Source organism: Strix aluco, chromosome Z (genome assembly GCF_031877795.1).
Source record: "Strix aluco isolate bStrAlu1 chromosome Z, bStrAlu1.hap1, whole genome shotgun sequence".
NCBI lineage: Eukaryota > Metazoa > Chordata > Aves > Strigiformes > Strigidae > Strix > Strix aluco.
Window position 1 is genome coordinate 7,650,755 of NC_133971.1, and position 20,939 is coordinate 7,671,693.

Consider the following 20,939-nt stretch of genomic DNA (forward strand, 5'->3'; position numbering starts at 1 on the left):
AGTTTAATGTTAGGTGTCTTAGTTATTTGTGCTGTACACTTCACAGTGGATCAGCATTTCTATCTGTATATGAAGTAGGCTTCATCCTCTGTTCCAAGTTAAAATCAGCATTATTCCCAATGATGCCCACAGCAGCTGCAATGCAGCATGAGCGAAAAAAGAATACAGTAATTCAAACCATTCTTTCCCGGTACAGACCCAGAACTTTCTCTGATTTTTACCCTTATTAATGGCTTGTCCCTTCCCCTCCCATGTTTCTCTAAAAGACTCAGTAATTCAGAAGGAGTAGATTTAATTATTCACCACTGGGGAGTAAAATATAATCAGATACCAGTAAGGACTCTTGAAACTCAGGAAAAAAAAGAATGTTTAATTAGCATATAGGCACAACACCCTGCCTGATATGCCTTACTAACAATACAAAGCAATAACCTCAGGTCAAAAGATAAGTTACAATACATGCAAAAACACCTGGAGTGTGCACTAAGTAACATGTTAGATATAGGTACATCTGTCAAATAAACATACATCTATTCTCCTAAAGAACAAAACTTCAGAGACTATTTAAAAAGTAAAGGTACAATTAAACAACCATAGTTGAGCAGCATATTGGACACAAAGCATCCTACACAGAGACATTTGACCTTTGGAGGCAAAAACTGTAACAGGCAAATAGCTGAGAGCCAGATCCCCAAATACTTACTTACGAAAAGCTCTCAGTGAAGCCTAAGGTATTATCAGAATGAGGTCTGAAGGATTTTGCCCTTAATGAATAACAATTATGAGTGGGTAAAAATGTCTCTATTGGTGAGAATTTAAAATCATGTATCTAATTTTAATGTTGCTGAAAAGAGTGAAAGGAGGAAAGACTGAATATTGATACAAACAAAACAATGTTTCCGTAAAACCCTTAAAATAAATAATGATTATGAAGGAAAATTTGGGATAATGAACATGTCCTGAAATAAAAATCAATGTGGTTAAAGTTAATAAATATTTTAAATAGGTAAGTTCCTTTTTATCCTATAGAACAATAATCAGTATTAAGAACTAGGAAAGCAGAAAGAGGACGGAGACCTCTTTGTTTTAAATAAGGGTGATCACTCCCAGTATCATCTCTCAGTATTAAGCTACGCGTTTGTGTGTTACAGGACTAGCCGAAAGAAAGGGACAGAATATACACTTACTGCCACTGTAAATTCAACAGATCTATGTTTTCTTCCACATGATGACTAATCACAGGCTCAGTCCACTAACAATACTGGTGAATTTAGTGGGGGGAGGAGAGGGACAGGGCGGGGAGTGAAGGCTGGGGTGAAGGCAACTCTAACCCCATATCAGCGTGTGACAATTGCTCTCTGTCACATGGAAGGGGACGTGTCTGTGCTGCTGCCCAGGTTCCGATAACTACGGGCTGAATCCGGGCTGCTACTTATGCAGTAAAAAAATACTGCAAAACTCCCCTCGGACTTCGCTGGCAAATGTCCCCACTGCTGAACCAGTGGGTGAAATATGCTATCCCCATTGCAGCTAGCCAGCCCGTACACCCTGAGGCGTTTTTGTCCGGAGAGGGAGCAGCCCCTCCAACGCGAGAACTACCGTTGCATCTGACTGGTGCAGCAGGGCTGAGGAGCTAAGAAAGGCAAATAGATAGGCGCTTCAGCCCTTCTCTTTCTTACAAATCCTGCATCAGCTGGGCTTTTTCAGCTCCAATTGCAGAAAAGCAAGTTTGCTCTGCTTCCACGGCATAAAAGCTATAATGGACAAGATCCTAAAAGACAGCAAGATCCAAATGACAAAGTCCTCACTTGGAGATATCCTCCCTAAAACACCAGATGCAAACAGTGGGTGTTTCACGACTGGGATTTCTATCTCTATATATTATATGGCTGTGGTGGAGTGGCACAGAGAAGCTGGTAGCAAGGAGCTCCACAATCCCTGTGTGCTGTACAGGGAGATCACTGCACTACAGTACACTATAGATGTACTAGGCAAAGCCTCACATAAAGCAGGTTGCTGCTGCCTACTAACGATTGCCATAGCTCAAACACTGCAGCAGTACTGTAGCAGAGGCACTCAGGCCACTTACACATGAAGTACACAACCCGACTGCGGGGCAGACACTCTGCTCTACACTCGCTGTGTAGGATTTCTGCAGAACAGCTGTTTCCAGCTTTGGTTAGGGTTGCCACACTGGCTAGGGTTGTGGATACAAGATGCGCGCTCACTTCTCTGAGCAGTCACCTCCTGTATTTTAATGAACGCATTGTATCCCCATCCAAAAAGATTAATATTAGTCATCAGCAAATCAAACATTACTGTGACCACAACCTTTTTTTGTTTTTTGTTGCTCTGAACACAAATCAAGTATCTAGCTACTCTAGCGATTCTAATCTAAATGGTGCCACTGACCCAAGAGGTAACTTTTGGCATATAAATAGTATATGCTTCTCCAGAGGCGCTGAACTACCACGTTGTCTACTGATTTTAAGATATGGGTGCTCAGCACCTTTGATAAAACCCATGTCTAATCATTTGTCTTCCTCTTTGTACATTTGTAATACTGTAGCACGAGCACAGCACCACCCCTGCATATTGCAAGCGTTAAAATACATTGAAAGTTTTGAAACTCTGAAGAACCAATATACACACATAAAGTACAAAACAATAAACTGTTAAAAGAGTAAGATGAAGAATTGTACCCTGTAACCCTAAGAACATCAAGGAAGTTTGGTAAAATGGGGTACAGGCAGATGAAGCATCAATTAATAGCACACAACAGAGATACCAATTGACACTGACAGTTGTTACACATTGTCTTTGTTAACAGAGAAACAATAAAACCAAGTAATCACTTTTTGGACCACTTTTTCCCTGTTTCTTCATTACTTCAAAGCATTTTATGAAACTACCACATGGTAACTGCTTTTGTACAGAAAACACATAGTAAGTTGGTTTTGTGGTCCAAATAAACCATGCTCTTTTTTTCTTGTATCATGCATTGTGATGCAATCAGCTTCCTGTCAGTCATTAGTGAAAAGATCAAGCATATTTTTGACAATAAAAAGCTTCTATAAGTAACATTTTCCATGTTCATTTCTACAGCAATCATTAGCCAGAACTATTTAAAATGTTTCTGGAATTTCCTTTTCTGCTGCTGTCTGCTTTTCTAATCGAGGAATTTTCCAGTATTTGTGACATTTCCTCATGCAGTTATTTACAAAGAGATGGTCCTTGTGGTGAAGAACCTTAATGAAATTTACAGTTGCTAAGGTACATTTATAAATGCTAGCAGTTACACTCGGACAGAATGAATGGAATTTATTGTGCAGCTCTGGGCTGGGCCAGCAATATAATTAAAGTGCAAATAAAGACGAAATCCACAAGCCAGGCAGATCCGTTTTTCATGGCCAGCATTAAGAAGCATCACGACTGTGCTAAGAAATGTCAGATCAAATAGGCCTAGGTCACAATCTATTTTAAACATCTATCTCCCTGAGAGGATTTAAGGGAGGTATACAGTGATATAGCCCTATTTCTTCAACTGGCTGAATATCATTGGAAAAGTAAGGACACTTTTCCAGCCAATTTTTTTCAACAGTGCTAATACCTGCGTTTTATACTATGATGCACTTTACAGCATGCATTTGAGCTCACTTTCCATGCAGCTACAACAGGCCACTCTTGATCGGGAAAATTTAGGAAGTACCAACTAGCTGCAGAAATGACATCTACCTACCTGGAATGTCACAAAAGCATAGGCTTTGAAAACATTTACAAATAGCACATTTTCTTAAACATATGCCCATATGCAAATGATAAGTACTAGCTCAGATAAAAACATATAGTTTGTGTTTGCTGGCATTCAAAGTTTGCCATTGATGTGAACAATTTTAGAGCTAAGTCAGTGCCGAATGGCTGAACAAAAAAAAAAGACGTTTTTCAAACCACTGATTCCATGCAAAACAAAACTGTCACTCCAACTCCTCGTGTTCATTGCTGATCACTACCCATTGCCAGACCAGACATGTATTCCTCTCCACAGTGTGTCCAGAAAGTGCTCTGTAGCCTAACTTGCCAGAGAAGCTGCAGAAGGTGCAGAAAAATAAAGTGCCTCTTCCAGGGCTGTGTGCAACATGACTAACCATCCCATTCACTTGTATGTCTGGATTTCCCAAGTCTCAGGTAGAGCTCCTAACCTTGTATTTCACAGCTGAAGCTTGCAAGGCTGACAACTATTTACAGCTATTCAGCTAGTTCATTTCCTTTCTATGCTGTAAATAGTCTCATTGTGTACGAATGAAGAAATATTTACAATTCATTTACAGGTAAAATCAGTCACCTTAGAAAAGGCTGACAAGACATTTAAAGAAGGTAACATTTTGTAAAGGGTAGCATTAAATGTACAGCAAGTATTTTGAACAACTGCAAATCTGAAGATACTAGATGCTACCTTAATGTCACTCCATGATAGCAGATGACTGTTAAGATCTTGTTTTTTCAATTAAGTTAACATGATGTGAGGACCCCACTACCATTACTGCCTCAGTGAACGCATAGTTAGCCATCAACCCAGACCACATCACAGCCATCTCATTTTGCTCATTTATCTTAATATACCTGAGTATACTACCACCATTTAAATATGTCCCCTTAATTTGTCACATAAGATGGCTACAATGAGTACTCGTTCACAGGAAAGTCTCCTATTTTCCATTAAATGCATAGTCCCTATTGCAAAACATAATCTTTGCAAAGCAGCAAGCAATCCAGGTAGGAAGCATCTTTGTCTCCCACCTCCAATGCTCATTTTCATTGCCTGAGAGGAAAATGCTGTGAGACTCTGTATCTCTTATTGGAAAAGAGAGCTTGCATTCTTCTCAATATTTTCCTTGCTGTCTTTAGGACTTAGCATGCATGATTTTGTTCATTGTACTAAAGCTTTCTGTAGACTCTGAGGCAATGCTGGCTCTTCAGGCAGGGAGTCTGGGTTCAATCTTTAGGGAAAGCTCATACAAGGTGTCTTCGTCTATGATGAGTGTCTTGTCAAGTAAATAGTGAGTGACCTGGAATGGAGAAAACACAGATGAACAGACTGTATGTTACTTCCACAAAAATTTCTCTGCTTTCCTTTTCCACTTCAGCCCCATTTCAGGCTCTGAGATCCCCTCATGTTTTTTTTTCTTACAAAACACAACAGCTTGTCTGAATAGTGTAAAGCTGCACCAGCAGTGGTCTATGATTCAAGTAAGGCCTCTTAGGAATGGGCAAATCCTTAGCCAGGTTACCTAAGCCCACGTTGCTCTTCTGGACTCTGAGATGAAATCTCTGAAGGCACGGACTGGCTTTGGGCAAGTTTTCATTGCTCCCATGAAGGACAAGGGGAGAAGAACTGCAGGATGCACACAGCATCACAGATGCTTGGGCCATCTCCTGTCCCCTAATCCCAAAATTCTGGGATTCACTGGGCACTTACGCTTCCAACTGGGCAGGGAGAACACACTTCCCCTTGAACCCATTCCCTTGTACCTCAGACCCATGAAGGCTGCAATCCCAAGAGAGCTTCCAGAGAAGGAGGAAAAAACTTGCTTCCATATACAGTGTCAAACAGACTTTCTGCCAGGGTGAGGGTATTACAGCCCCAGAGTACCTGTCCGTATTTCTGTCTGTCCTCTCCTCTGTGTGTGTGGGAGCAGAACACATTGATTTTAGCTTTCAACAACAGCTGTATCTTACTACTAATTGCTACCACAGCTTTGATTTCATTAGTAGGTAACAGTGCCTAAGAAGAGCCTTACCTTCTGCTGATGCTCTATGCGGTAGGAGGTCTGCTGGAACTGGCGTATTTCCCTGATAATGTGTGAGATCTTTCAAAAGAACACATGTGTATCAGTAAGTACAACTGCATTTTGACTTCAGCTAAGCCACATAAGGCAAGAATTATACACCAAATTGTGCAATTTATCCTGGAAGGAGGGAATGGAAGGGCAGAGATCATCATAAAGTCAGCCTCAAGTGAAACACATTGTCTCTCCTCTCCCCATACTGGCAGCCTCTCTTCTCTTTGCCTTGAGTGACTGCTGCAATATATAGCCATAAGAAGGGCATTACACTGAGATTAGAAGAGAAATTTCCATGCTTCCCTCTGAGGAGTTGTTACAAAACACTACTGGAGAGAAATCAACTTTCAAATGCTTATTTAGATAGACCTTAGCACACTTGAAAAGAAGATTGTGATTACTGCTTTTTGGTGAATGACTACCTCGCTCTAATTTTGGTGATTTCAAAAAGACTTTTGTGGCACCTTCACAAGCTTTGGGCAGCTGCTTTTTCTGTCTGTCATTTCTCAGAGAACAAATTGGAGGCAAATTCACCCTGTAAAAATTCTCAGTTTACCAGAAGGTGGTGATAGAAGACTGGGTCAAGTAATTGCTTTCAAATAGTGATATATCTTGCAGTATACTTGTATGTCTTAGAAGTTAAATTCAAAGGAGTTATAATCAAATCAGTAATTAACTCACATAACTACACACCTATTGGGAAAGAATATAAGGAATTAAAATTACCATTCTCATTTTGGAAAAATTGACAAGGCCTTCATCAGTGAAGTTTGGTGTTCCTTCTTCAATAAATGCCAGGTCCGTCAGGTACATTCCAAGGTAGGGAACAGCAGGTGGGTTACAACTGTGAAACATGAAATCAGCACATTTGCCTGTAGCTGAATTTGCAAACTGATTTTTTTATAACTCACACAAACTCTTTATTACTTAACATACTTCTAACCAATGGGTTGCATTTGTTTCTGAGACAAACTGCTTCTCTGATGACATTTGAGTTGTATTTGCTCTGTCCGTGACCAGCTGAATGTATTCTGTCCAATATCTAATACTAATGGAAGATAACCTTTAGTAAAAGGTAGAACGATAACATGATGGAGTGAGAGGAAGGACAAGTAAACTCTGGAATCAGAGAACACCTTCAAGCATATTTCAATCCTGGCTGACAGACAATCTCAGAAATAGATCCTACACACAGACTAAAAATGCACGTGGAAGTGCTTCTGAGCAGTTCATATTCTGCAGTTGTATAAGCATCCTAGCACAGCAAGGGTACATGTCTGCGTGTGTGAGTGGGTGCGTGTGGAGATATATACATATGTATATACATGCACGTATATATACATACTTACACATATATACACACACATATGTATGCATGTACATATATATGTATCTGTATACATATGTATGTATATACCATTCTGTCAAAGTCTATTCAGGCCATCTCAACAGAGAAGAAAGAGAAAGAGAGAGAGGTAGAAAACATCTGGAAAACTGGGAATAGAGACCCTAGAGAATAGGGATTTTCTTTTCCTGGAGGGACAGGAGGAATGGGATAATGACTGTTGCTTCCCTAATGCAATAATCACTGCTCCACACTCACTGATTCTTGCCTCAGTGGAAATAGTAGCAAACTTGGTTTTCTGAAGCTCTGGGATAAGAAGAATGCAGGGTGATGGCCACACTGTCAACTTAGGTAGACTGCTGACAATGCTTAGCAGTGCACTTCATTTTGGGTAGTTTCTGTATTATGAGGATGACTGTTGTACACAGGCAAGCAATGTATTAACTGAAAGGTGTGTACAAGTACCTGTTCATATATTGTGAGTAAAAACATTTTTTAAAATGTGATTAGCTTCCCAGCAATGTTTTCAAGTAAATATTTACTAACTTAAACTATATATATATTGAAACATTACAGTAATTATTCTAGTAGTTCAATTCTTTGCTTCTCTCAAGATCATTTAAAGTAGTAGTACCACTCAATCCTGGAAAGCCTACTTCTAATTATAGAACTTGCAAAAATACAAGTTTTGTACACATGCAGCTGGAGTCCATACATAAACTGTAGAACCCTTGCTACAGGACATTTTGCATACCAAAATTACATAGGGTCAAACTATCTGGCAAACCACTCGAAGAAAAAAGTATTCAAGGGCTACGGTACAAAAAAAGCAGGCTGTTTTCCAGGGTGGCAGACTACAGAGTGCTGAGAGGCTACAGGAGAGGAAATATCACTGTGCATTTGTCCTGTTCCTATGTTCCTCTCGTCAGCTACAGGCCACTGTCAGAAACAAGATAAGGGGGTGAAAGGATCTTTGATCTGACTTAGGCTGACTAAGTCCTAAACTTCTTATCTGGAACAAGGACTCTCTGGAATCTTGTTTTTGAATAAGAACTTTTATTTATAAACCTGGCTTTACACTTATTGAAAAAGTTTATCAGTGTAAGTAAAATCCCAACAGGGAACATTCACACAGAATAATAGTTTAATTTGTTTCAGTAATTCTCTGGAGATATTAAATTTATCTATCAGGGGTACTAAATCACAAGATATTCAGCAAAACAATAATACCAAATAAAATAAAACTAGAATTGAAAAGGTTATTAGGTAAAAATATTACCCAATATTGTATTAATTATTAAAGCTTAATGAAAGCCTATTCATCTCTAACATGTAGTATTCACTGCTTATAAGAAAACACAACTGTATACTGTAGGGAAGCATACTTTTTGAGTGTTTCTCTAAGGTTTTTAAATCGTCCTTCAGATGATACAGTCTTCTGAAGCTTGTCCATGAGAGCTTTTGTCTAGAAAGAAAATGCATTACAAATGTCATTGCTGTTGCACATTAATGACTGGGATTAGATTTTTAAAAAGATCTAATTCACTTAGCATCTTCATCCCATTTTCAAAAATAGTAACACAGGCATTAGGAATTTAGTTTTACTGTAGTTCCTAGTATATTTCTGAAAATGGAGATTAGACAGCATTAAAGATTTTCCTTTAAGTGATACACAGAACCCGTATCTATGCTAATATTATTAGTCCACAAATACAGGAAAAAACACAGGTTCATTAAATTAATGGTCAGCAATTCAGTTTACTGTTTATACAAGAATATTAGAATGTAGCACCAGCTATAAAGCAGCTGAGAAAAAGCTGACTGAAAAAGGCAATAAAGTCAGAATGTATTTTAAGTGGATTTCATTGCTTGGGCTCCTTTAGGACTTTGCAAAAGCTGCAGAAACATATGGAGGGGAAATGCAATAATAAAAGCCCACCTTTTGTGTGTCAATTAGCCAGATCTAAAATGGGCAACCTGAAATCTTTCAATTAGCTGGAGAAAACTCTGTATCCAAATATTGCCTAGTTTACAAGTGATTGGCTCTGCCCTACTGACCTCCTTGCTCTGTTATTCCACCGTACTAAAATACCCATTTTTTTTATTGGAATAGCAGAAAGATGCAATGTAAATTATTTAACCAACTTCTCCAAACCATTTAAAACAGAGAACGTAAAAGACTGGATATTCTCCATCCCGGCTAGTCTTTTTTTTTGTGTGTGTCTTATTTTTGTTATTGGCAGTCATTCTCACAGCCTTAGCTATGCTGTTCACAGTCTCAGCAGCAAGGTAAGGGTTAAGGGAGGTATTGCCTGCATCTAAACTTGGGCCCCTAAATGAAAAAGAAGACGTGCTGACCCTTCTACCAACTTTCTGCACAGGCAGGGAAATACGGCTCCTGTTTTAGGCACCTGAGCTGACTTTAGTTATAGCTAGTAACCAGCTAGATGTGTGTATCTGAAAATATTTAAATTTAGTTTTCTCAAATATTTCAGTAATTCAGGCTCAAGTCGTAGTCTTAGGCACCTGCTAATTCTGTTGAAATCAGCTTGTTCCCACATTTACTTATTTATATATAAAATAAGATAAATGAAATGCAAAACACCTTGACATGAATACCAGTATCACTTAATGCTTCCAGCAAATAGTCAGACTATTGTAAAAGTAGATATATTTATGGGAGGAATCTTATCTCAGCATGTTGTTCTCTGAACAACAAACTGACCAATGAAATCTAGAAACCCTACTTGTCATCATATCTTTCTTACCTGTTTGGATACTTTACCCCAAGTTTTCTTAAGTCTGTAGATTGCACTTCTGTTCAAGGCTGATGTGATTTCTAACACACCATTATAATTGTGCATACATCGACAAATATCAGCTACTGCTACCCACTTTTCAATTGAGTTAGCCCGAGAGCTGACATCAGCGTAATTCATGATTTGGGAGGCAACAAGGTTACTCATCTGACCAAAGAAAGAGGAAGAATTTTAGGACATTTAAATATAATACTTTTCAACACATAATTATTTAATGAACAAGGCAGAAAAGATTAATGCACAACAGAACATATGGCTCTTAATAAAATCAAAAAAATGTATTGAGAACAGTGCTGTAGGGAAGGGAGGGGGAATGATGATATGAAGGAAGGGTAAGATATACAATGGAGAGTATCGCCAAGAAAACTGTAAAAAAAAATGATTGGGAAGCCTCTCAGTAAAATTCAAGGAAAATGGTAAAGTGCAAAGATATAGTTGGGGATACAATTAAATAAAATTGGGTTCATCAGATATAATCGGTGTTAAATTTTCACTCTCTGGAGAAAATTTAGTTTATTCTGTAAGCAACAAAGCATTGTAATACACTTTAAAATGTTCCACTCTGTTAAATTGCCATTGAAATGCTGAGTACCAATACTTCAAAATGAGAATCTTCGTGTGCTTTGATTTAAAAGGTTAATCACAAAAAGACTGTAACATTCAGTCACTACTAGATAAGAAGCTACGTCACATTGTCAAAAGGAAAGGTAGTTTTGTTCCAGAGGTTATAGACAGTGTCAACAGAGCTCCTAGAAGGCAATCAGCATTTAAGAGTACTCACATCATTAAAATGTTGACTAGTTTTCATAATATAGGGTGTTCTCTCATTTTTATCCACTTTCATCCAGCCCTGTCCAAGAAACTCTCTAGATTTTGAGGGGAGAGAAAAAAACCAAACAAAAATGCCCTTAATAAACACAGTACAGTCTCTGTCTGTAACTGTAGCCTAAGTGGATTTCAAGTACACTTCATTTTGTTAGAAGCTATTAACACAACTTTACACTAATTCCAGCATTTCACTATACCATTTTTAATGCTGTCTGAAGCAATAAATATGATAAAGAAGATTTATTTTTCTTTTAATCCCCTTCCCCAATCCCCCCATCCTGATTTTCAGCATTGTGACTCTATTTGAAATTGGTCTTGTCAGCTTATGTGGTTATATCCATGCTAAACTGCTGTATGAATGGAGCTGATTTGACACTCTCTCCCTAGAGACTCAGCACTTCCATACTATATTTACCCTTCACTAGCCCAGAGCCTTAGACCACAGATTTTTTTTTCTCAGCAAAGAACTCCATCTTGCAAAACATGATCAAACTATAGGGGAGTCTGAGGCAATGCTAGAGACAGCCAAAGGACATCATCCTGTCAGTAGCATGAATTAGTGTAGTGCCTAACACTGTCAGTGTGTAACTCATCCACCGTACTCACTTCAGTCACTCGTAGGAGAACACTTACTCATAGGGTATGCTTCGGAAAACTACGTGATCTAAAAGAGTTATTTGCTCTGCAAGCTCCATGGCTGACAAAGTCTCAAAGCACTCTGGTTTTGGACAATCTGACTGCAAAAATAAGGAGAACACTTAATGATCTCTTTTTGCATCAAAGGACATTTCAAAGCACAGGGTATTAAGAACTTCATATGAACTTCCAACACACAGCCATAATTAACTTCTTTGCTACAAAGAAATAAGAATTAAGAAAAATTGCTAACAACGTAAGAGTAAACATCAGACTGGAAACTCATAGGAAAACAGGCACATAGCAAGTCATGAGTATGTATGTAGCTTAATTAAAGTCTGTGCATTCTGCATGGCTTTCCACATAATCACTCTGCACCTAGCTCACTGCCCACACTCTTCTTTGGATTAATGCAAGGCACTTATGAGATAGTGGTGACTCTAGTTTGGAGGATAGGCCTTGTCGGTCAAGGCCAGCTATGGTTCTGATGGCAGCTAAGATGGCAGACACTTAGCATTTCATATATATTAATAGCTTTACTTCCCTCCCCCCCTCCCCCCCCCAATCATGTGATTTAAATCTGAATCCTAAAGTTTTGACCTGTTTATCTTTGATACAGGCTCCAAAATCTTACTTTCTCTAAACTGAAATGTACATTCCTGTTATAAAAGAACAGTATTTCTGTCCAGAGTTGTAAAGCTGCAATTGTGCTACATTTTACTGACTTAAAACCGCAACATTTCTATATTTATGTTTAAATTTCAAGATGAACTTACCATCTGAATGATATCCTCTATTTTTAGATGGGTATCATCTTGATCATCCTGGGAAAGAGCCCTGAAAAATTAAGTAGCAAAACATCCTATATAAATAAAGTTGTCTATTGTTATGAGAAAAACTTACCACAGATAGGCAATCATGTTTATCTAAAATAAATCCTAAGACTGCAACTGAAGAGGTAAAAAAAAAAAAAATCTGGTACCTCATATCTCTTGGTTTAAGTGTGAGAAATGGTACAACAGAGTCACATAAGGTAAAATGATGGTCATGGCGGCTTAAAATCTCTGAGCTAAGAACAGCATATACTATAGAATGGTCAATGGCAATAACTACTGTACTTATTTGTTGATTATAGTGATAAGGTTTCAACATCTATCCCACTTTGATTTTAGTGCAAAGAAGTTTGCTGGACAAAGAAAAATTCCCTTTTCAAGAACTGGACTGGGAACACAAAAACACAACACAATAACAATAATATTTAATCAGAAGCTCCCTATTCTGAAGAATTCTAGGAAACCTGAAGGTGGAAAATTACATCTCAAGTCTTTTCTCTGTGCTAAATGATATTTTGGGGAAATGTCTGAAAAACTAACATTGGAAATGTGAAGAAAAGACAGCAAAATAGGCATGCATAAAAGTGTGATTCACTGGGCAGTGTTCTTGTTTATTAGCTCTACACTGTCCTATTCAGTGTCCCACACAAAGAGCTGTGAGTGTGGAAACAGACAACAAACTGCTAGCAGATTTTACTTGTAGCAAGTATATAATTTTCTCTGAGTAATACAAGTGTTAATCCATGCTTCCAATTTCTGCTATAAAACCTGTGATTATTAGGGTTATTTCAGACTAATGGGTCAAAAATGAACCCAGCAGAAGTAATAAGTATTCATCAAACCCCATCTACCCTGATGTAGTATCTTGGCACATAATCTGAAGATCTCACCCCTTCATTTGAAAAATACAAAGAAACTTTGAATAGGCTGGATTTATATAACAGAGGAAAGAGAAGATTTAGGGAGAAAGAAGAGTATGTTGGTATGTAAAAGACTGCCTATAAAGACATCAATGACATGGCAAGAAGTCACTGGACTGATTCACATCAGGGGAGATTTACTTTCGATATTAAGTTCCATTTTCCAACTGTAAGGATAGGAGAGCAATGAAACAGGCTTTCTGCAGAAATTGTAGAGTACTCATTGGCTGAATTTTTAAGGAAAGTTCAGATGACCATTTTCAAAGAAGATCCAGTTCTACAATGATCATTCCAGAAAGCACAGCAACTGGACCAGGTATTTTCTCATAGTACCTCAAATGTATTTTTGCACTGGGGAAAGGGTTAAAAGAAAAAGATTATATTGCCTGGAGATTTTAGCTATGAGTGTGAGATATGGAATTTGTACTATGTGGGTGGGGAGGAAGCGTTAATGCTTAGTACACTAGGTTCTTCTGTTGTGGGTTGCTGTTGTTTCCTTTTTGTTTGCCAAATTGGAGGACGAGGTTAAAATCAAATGCAGATACACAGAGAAAGGATATTAGAAACCTCCTTGCCTTCATTTTCAGCCTATCAAATCTGCACAAAATGCCCCTTTTTTCATAGGAGTTGGAAACACCTTATGTCTGATGGGCAAGCGGTGTAAAGTCTTGAATGTCTACTTCTTCAGGAGAACCCTAAGCTTCTTCTCCAGATAATAATAGTGTGCAGCCTCAGTAACTGTAAATAAACAGGTAATCTGTCTTTCCTGAGCAGCTTATTTTGTGCTGTATCTCATGACTGATTGCCTACAGAAAGGTATTGTTCATCGCATGTGCTTCCTGGCAATAGAAAAAAGAGATGGCTTGTCCTTCTGCCCCAAGTATTTTTAGTAATCTTGTAAATTCATTATTTGGGTTCCTTACATAAAACTTTATATTGGCTGGAGTTCCCATCTTTGATACAGAAATGATTGCATTTGCTTAATACAAAATAAAATAGGAAACATGAGATTCTTAAAAGGCTGACAATACTTAACTTTTTCCCATCTTTGTTTCCTGATACTCTCTACCATGATGACTCATGTTTTAGGTAGACTTCCAATCCCTCATTCTAAAGAGACGATTTGTGCTTTCTTTCTAACACAGTGGTCTCATGAAAAAAATTCTCCTTTTGTCCATAAATGCTCCACATTTAAATCTGCAGAGGACAACGCATCTCTAGACTGGAAAAAGCTATTTTTTGGCAGCATCAACAGTAGCTTCCACTACAGTCTGCACTGTCGTTGGCTTTGGGATACCTAGTTTTAACAGAGGTCTAGGAAGATATGTTGAGCTGATCAATTCTGCCTGGGCAGCTCCCATTGCACTCCTTGGAGAGCCTCCTGGAAGCTGGGTAAGAAGCACAGGTCCATGTGAAAAGAGTTATGAGAGAAAGCAAAGGTAAGGAGAGATTCTGTCAGACCATTTAACAGTATCCCTCTCAGTGAGGACTGAATGGTGTGACACCTCCATTGTTATCCTTACAAATAAAGGAAATAAATATATAAGAAATAACTTCCTAATTCTTACAGTCAGCAGCTAAGATTAGACCTCTCTCTCTCTCTCACTTACACTATTCTTCATGCCTGACTGGTCCAAATACTAAAATAATTTTCTAGCCGAAGATACTAACAACTGTTTCCTCATTCCTTTACAGTACATAAAATATTTTTAAAATATTTTAAAAGCTGGTGTAAGTCACAGAGTCTGAAATATATTGTCTGCTAAGATCATCCAAGGCAGAAAATTGGTCATCCATCAAATTTGGATCTCTGCATATCCTTGTATTTCATTTACATTTATTCTGAGGAAGAAGGAAGAACTGTTTCTTGAACCAATTTTTTTCTCCCCAGATATGACTATTTATCAGAGTTCCTCACTGCTGTTCAGTCTAAACTTTACACCTTCCTGCTTCACCATCAATGAAATTCTACCTAGATTTCAGGGGTTAATAAATAAGGCTGACAAAATCTCAAGCAAAACATACTACAGTAGGTTTGCCTAGCTTTCATAACAGATATTGAATAAAAAGAAGCTTTTTTACCCTGCAGAGAAACCCTGTCAGTCCATTCAACAAAAGTCTCATCACACAAGAAATACCAGCTGTTCTGTTTGATGACTCAAGAAGGCATGAAGCAGCTCCATATCTCTCATAAACACTTTCCTTGTCATTCATATTCTATACAAAGTCTTCCCCAGAGCTGACCACAGTATCTTTGGGTGCAGACCAACCTTTCCTCCTCCTCTAATCTCTACTAACAAAGAGACTGATTTTCCAAAGAAATTTATATGCACATATGCACATGTGCACTCAAAGGCTGGGTCAGTTTGTAAAAAGAGACATTTGTACCCAATATGCCTCAAAGAGACAGTCCATGGAACATCCCCATACGTAGGCTCAGTAAACATGAACTTTCTTTCATGAGTGTTTGAACATTGAATTTATGATAAGAAATGCTTTTCCTAACCTCACTCTGAATTGCTCTACTTTTCAGAGTCAAGAATAGACTATGAAAACTGAAATGCAGGGAAGCCAGGACCTACAGTGAGGGCTGACTGGCAAACCAGAATTCTGATAGACTATGTCTTCTGATATGCCAAGGCCTTTTAGATATAAAAGCCTGCAGCAAGCCCCTCTTCCGAACAACTAAAAAGCCTGTTTATGACACTCACCTAGGAATTGGGTGAATGACAATTTTCATGAGGGGTACGTCAACTGGCTCACCCTTCCTTCCCATTTTCATTCTGTCCCAAAGAAGCCTTCTCAACATAAGTGTCATCAAAACCTCCAGTTATGACAAATCCGTGCTTTCACATAAAAAATATGCTGCCAAATATCTTCATACACATTGATTTCTAATAACAGCAAAAAAGCCCTTCAGTTCTAGGTGGGTAATTTATATTCCTCCTCTAAGTAATATTAGATGAAAGCCCTTCATCTAGAAGAAAACCAAAAAGATAACATCATTCCAAAGAGGTGGGTATGTGGGGTGATGGACTGAGCAGCATTTCTCCAAACCAGACATTGGCACATGAACCAAAAGAGGAACACAACACCTGGAAGCACCTCTACACATTTCTACAAAAAGAAACACTCTAGATACCTTTAGGACATCCAGGGTGGGATTCACATCTTCCACAAGTCACTGCCTGTGTTCTGTAATTGTCTGAGAACGGAAGGTGTCTTCTAAGATCTCTGGAGGAACAGTCAGGATGCCTAACTCCAGACAATCTTGGTGGATAGAATCTCCTTCATGATAGCCAGTTACCTTGGAAGCAGTGCTTCAATAGCTGTCTACAGTTTGCCTCATGTTTATGTGCTTCAGTTAGGCACAGTGGGTCCCACCAAAGAACTTTTTCTATGGCAATGCAGAGAGGAAATCCCTTTCCCCTCAGCCTGTCATTATCATCTATGGATGGTTCAAGGAACTCAAGAAATAATTTTATTGCATTACAGGCCTTCTCTTAACATTCAGAATATTGACTATAATCTGCCACGTCGGCAAATGATAGAAAACCTATAATCTGATGCAGAAAAAGAAAACGATGATATGAGAGATGCACTGGTGTAGAACATGGTGCCTCTTCACAACATCTTGTTGCAGTATGGAAGCATTTTCTTAAAGCTCAGCAGTTCTTGGTCAAGAGGAACATAGTCTTGGATGTCCCTACCACAACAAATAGTAATCTTCAGAGACAAGTAATAGAGAGAACTTTCCCATCTTAGGGAAGAGCAAGTTCAATGTTTGCTTTGACCAACTTCCACAACCAGCCATGGCACCATGTGAGGCATCAGGCAAGAATGTCGGGGGAAAAAACGTTTCTGTGTCACCATGTCCTCTTCTTTGCACCAGAGGCAGTATCTTTGTTTTTAGTGCAAATATAGAAAAAACTTTGCTCTTCTGGCACTAGAATTTGAATAATGTGCAATAAAATTGAAGGCTTGTGGAAGAGTAAAGGAACATGCACTCCTGTGTCACTACCACAGAAATAGTTACACACAAAACAACTACAGTCAACTGCAGATTATTCCTTAAATCATGTAATTTCCTCTTCTCAGCTAACTATATAGCCTTTCTGAGAGTGTGTATCACTAGGAGTCACTACAGTGCTTTATTAAAGCTTGTAAATCACTCTTAATTACCAGACAATCCGTTTTCCTGAGGTGATTTAAGAACCAGAGCTCCTCCTTTCAGTGAAAGTGTGGGATGTAAGACATATTTGTGTATTTCACCTCAGATGAATTATTTTTTTGTCCAAAATCAGAATTGCTCCAATACAGTCTTTCTCACAAGGTTCCTGAAACAGTTCCCATTCCTGAAGAATTAATTTCTCCTTACCAGCTGACTGTTAACAAATTTGACATGCCTGGCAAGTAACTGCCTCCTGTGTGGCTGGAGAATGAGCCCAAGTGCTTCAGATTACAGTTTTGCTCAGCATAAGACTTTAGGACAGATTGTTTTATGCGATAACATTTTAAACTTGGAGACTGTGTCCTGATGTCCTATTGTCTGAAGCTTAACAACAGTTTAAATTATGAAAGTTGTATTTATGCAATAGCTTGTATCTGAAAGTTTATTTATGCCACAATTCTTATTTGGAAGTTTACGGGCAGTTTGTGAATATAATAAACATATGGATAGGACATAGGAGTAATTTCAGCTGCTACCGAAATATAGGTGCTACTGAAAATTTAACAATTTTTTCAAACCCTTGGGACTGCAATACTGTGTCACTGATGCTTACTGGATTTAGAATTCAAACAGTATTGAAGTTGTATTGAAACTTAATTGAAATTGAAATAGTATTGAAATATTCGACATACAAGTTGTCCAGCATGCATATATGTTAGCAGCATTGCCAATCTTGAAAAGCAATAAAGGATTTTTGATAACCAATGTTAGACAAGGCTTAAATTTCATGCCTCATTTTGAAGGAAAGTGGGATATCCATACAGCATTCAGACAAAAGGACTAGTCCTGCACACTGAGCCACCAATGGCTCTTTTTCCAATGCTAGTTTGTGGGATGTAAACAAGTATTTATGACTCTATATGACTAAATCTACAATCAAACTATGTTGTTTGAAAAATCTGGCAGGATTAGGGTATACAGCTGCAAACCCTGATGAAAGATAGCTTGGCTAAGCACCATATCTCAGGAAATCTTCATTCTTTACTTGTTTCCAACAGAAACTCCCACTGAGAACTTGGACAGGTCATTTTATTTGTGCTTTACTTGCCTGCTTGTAAAATAAAGTGCCATAATCCTTTCCAGAAATACTGTCAGGATAATGACTATGAAAGAAGGATTTTAAAAAATGCAATCTGTTTCTACAAAATATTTTAAATGAGTTAATTTTTAATTAACTTTTAGCTCAACTTCTGACCATATATTTTTTCATTTTTACTAAAATTTTTTTCCGAGTATTTTTTATTTCAGTACTCCTTCCTTTTGCTGTTTCTTTTTCCTATTTCTCAGTTTTTAAAAATTCAACTTTTTCATAATTTTCACTTCTTATAGAATTTAAGTTTTTTCTTTTTTTTTTTGCAAAAGAAATAGTGTAAAAATTCACAGAATGGTCAAAAATGCAGTCTGAATTTTTGAAAAATTCTGAAAAATATTTAATGGAAATATCTGGTTAACCGTGCTCACTAGTATATATAGTGTGCTCAGATACTACAGTAATAAGTGCTGGAAGGGAAGAGAGGACAAACAATACCTGCCATTTCATAGAATAGCAGTAAAAGGATGCAAATGGGGGCAACTCACAGTTTACACAAAATTACCAAGGTCCCTTTTTTTTGATGCAACACCTAATTGAATTGGCTAATTGGAAACTGGATACAGGAAACTGCTAACAAACTTGTATGTTAAAGGCCTATAAATCTATCCCATGACTCTGCCAGGAACAGCCAATCCAGGTTTATTTTCTCATCATTTCTTAAGAAGCTAAAGGTCTTAAGGTAATTTTTCCCACTGTAAGCAATCTGACAGAACCTTTGCTGTCACACATATTATTAAAACCCATTACCCTAATCCTTTTTGCTCTTCTTGCTTGCTGTTTCTTGCAAGGAAATACATGAAACAAACTTACTATTTTTACTTGGAATAACAGCACATGCAGTATTATTAAAAAGGAGGGGTTTTTTATTCTTGTAAAAATTAAGTAGCATCCCGTTGAAATGAAGTGCTTTTATTAAGAACTTATCTTTGTTTCTTATACTTTGTTTCATTTTTTTCCCCCCATGTGAACAACTTTCCTCTAATTCTTTTTCATGTAAGTATCTGGTGGAGAAACCTGTCAAATGCTCTTAGAAAATTCAGACACATTGCGTTTATTGCACCCTTACTGGCTTTCCAGCAGAATACTTACAAAAATACTAACAAAACACGTCATATCTTATTTTAACCACTGCCTAGTCTTTAAATGTTTACTGCTCCTTAGTAATGTAGAACAATTTACATGAAAATCAGTGGCTATAAAATATTCACACTTAGTAGACGGAATTATTTTCACTGATAAACGCATATAAAGATTTGTCTTTTTGGCATGCCTAGACACTCAACTCTGTAACTGCACAGGGTTTGTGTGTGTGGTGGGGTTTTTAGTAGCAGGGGAGGGGGCTAAAGTGGTGGCCCCTGTGAGAAGCTTCTTGAAGCTCCCCCAGCTCCAAGTCAGACCCGTCTCTGGCCGAGGCCAAGGCCAAGACAATTAGTGATGGTGGCTGTGTCTCTGCAATAATGTGTTTAAGAAGGGGAACCTGGGAAGGGGTTGGGAACTTGTGAGGAGAATTATGAGAAGGACACCTATGGGAACATTGAGGTTGGAAGGAAAGGAGGAAGGAAGGACGTCTGGAAGGAAGGAGGAGGAAGGGTGGGAGATGTGCTGGAGCAGAGACCCCTTTGCAGCCCATGGTGAGAGGGCAGAGCCCTGCTCTGCCACTCATGGACATCCATGGTGGAGCAGATGCCGACCTGCAGCCCATGGAGGAGGTAACTGTGCCCAAAGGATGCTTGGACTCTGTGGGAAGAAGCCCCCGCTGTGCAGCACTGGGAGGACTGCAACATGCAGGGGTGACCCACGCTGGAGCAGCCCGGGAAAGGCTGCAGCCTGTGGGAAGAACTCACGCCGGAGAAAATTCATGGAGGACTGTCTCCCGTGAGAGGGGAGCCATGTGGAGCAGGGGGAAGAATGCAGAAGAGTGCTTCCCCTGCCTTGGAGGAAGAAGTGGCGAACTGACTGCACTCCCCATCTGCTGACCCTGCGCCGTTGGGGGAGGAGGTGGAGGTATTGGGAACAAAACTGAGCCCAGGGAAGAAGGGGTGGGGTGGAGGTGTCTTGTCCCACTCTGTCTGTTAAGTGTTGTTGTGGTTAGTGATTTGAATGAAAGTGATGTTCTTTTTTCTTCCCCTAACAAGCGTGTCTTTTGCCCATGACTGTAATGGGCGAGCCACCCCCTCCCTGCCCTTATCTCCATTCCTGAGTCTTTTTCCTTCATTTTCTCCTTCCCAGCACTGGCGGGGAAGGGGTGAGTGAACAGCTGCATGGTGCTCAGTTGCCCTCTGGGCTCAAATCACGACAGTAATACCAACCCAAAGTAACAAAATAAGGTGTTCTAACCCTAATTTAAACAGTCCTGCTTATGCAGAAGTTTAAAGGTCTTTTATTTCATGGCAT

The 20,939-nt window shown here is 38.7% G+C and overlaps 1 protein-coding gene across 3 annotated transcripts in view; it reads right to left on the reverse strand.

Moving 5' to 3' along the window:
- Nucleotides 1-350: 350 nt before the first annotated feature.
- Nucleotides 351-20,939, reverse strand: part of RASGRF2 (Ras protein specific guanine nucleotide releasing factor 2) — a 133,886-nt gene continuing 113,297 nt past the window's right edge. For 2 of the 3 annotated variants that reach the window (XM_074813806.1, XM_074813805.1), the window contains exons 20-27: nucleotides 12,245-12,305; nucleotides 11,466-11,569; nucleotides 10,786-10,870; nucleotides 9,954-10,151; nucleotides 8,571-8,650; nucleotides 6,567-6,684; nucleotides 5,799-5,867; nucleotides 351-5,066 (exon numbers count right to left, since the gene is read on the reverse strand). In XM_074813806.1, coding sequence (XP_074669907.1) covers nucleotides 4,974-5,066; nucleotides 5,799-5,867; nucleotides 6,567-6,684; nucleotides 8,571-8,650; nucleotides 9,954-10,151; nucleotides 10,786-10,870; nucleotides 11,466-11,569; nucleotides 12,245-12,305 — 808 coding nt within the window. In that variant the 3' untranslated portion in view covers nucleotides 351-4,973. Of the gene's footprint in view, nucleotides 5,067-5,798; nucleotides 5,868-6,566; nucleotides 6,685-8,570; nucleotides 8,651-9,953; nucleotides 10,152-10,785; nucleotides 10,871-11,465; nucleotides 11,570-12,244; nucleotides 12,306-20,939 lie in introns of those variants that run through there. The other variant, XM_074813807.1, reaches the window with a different exon arrangement.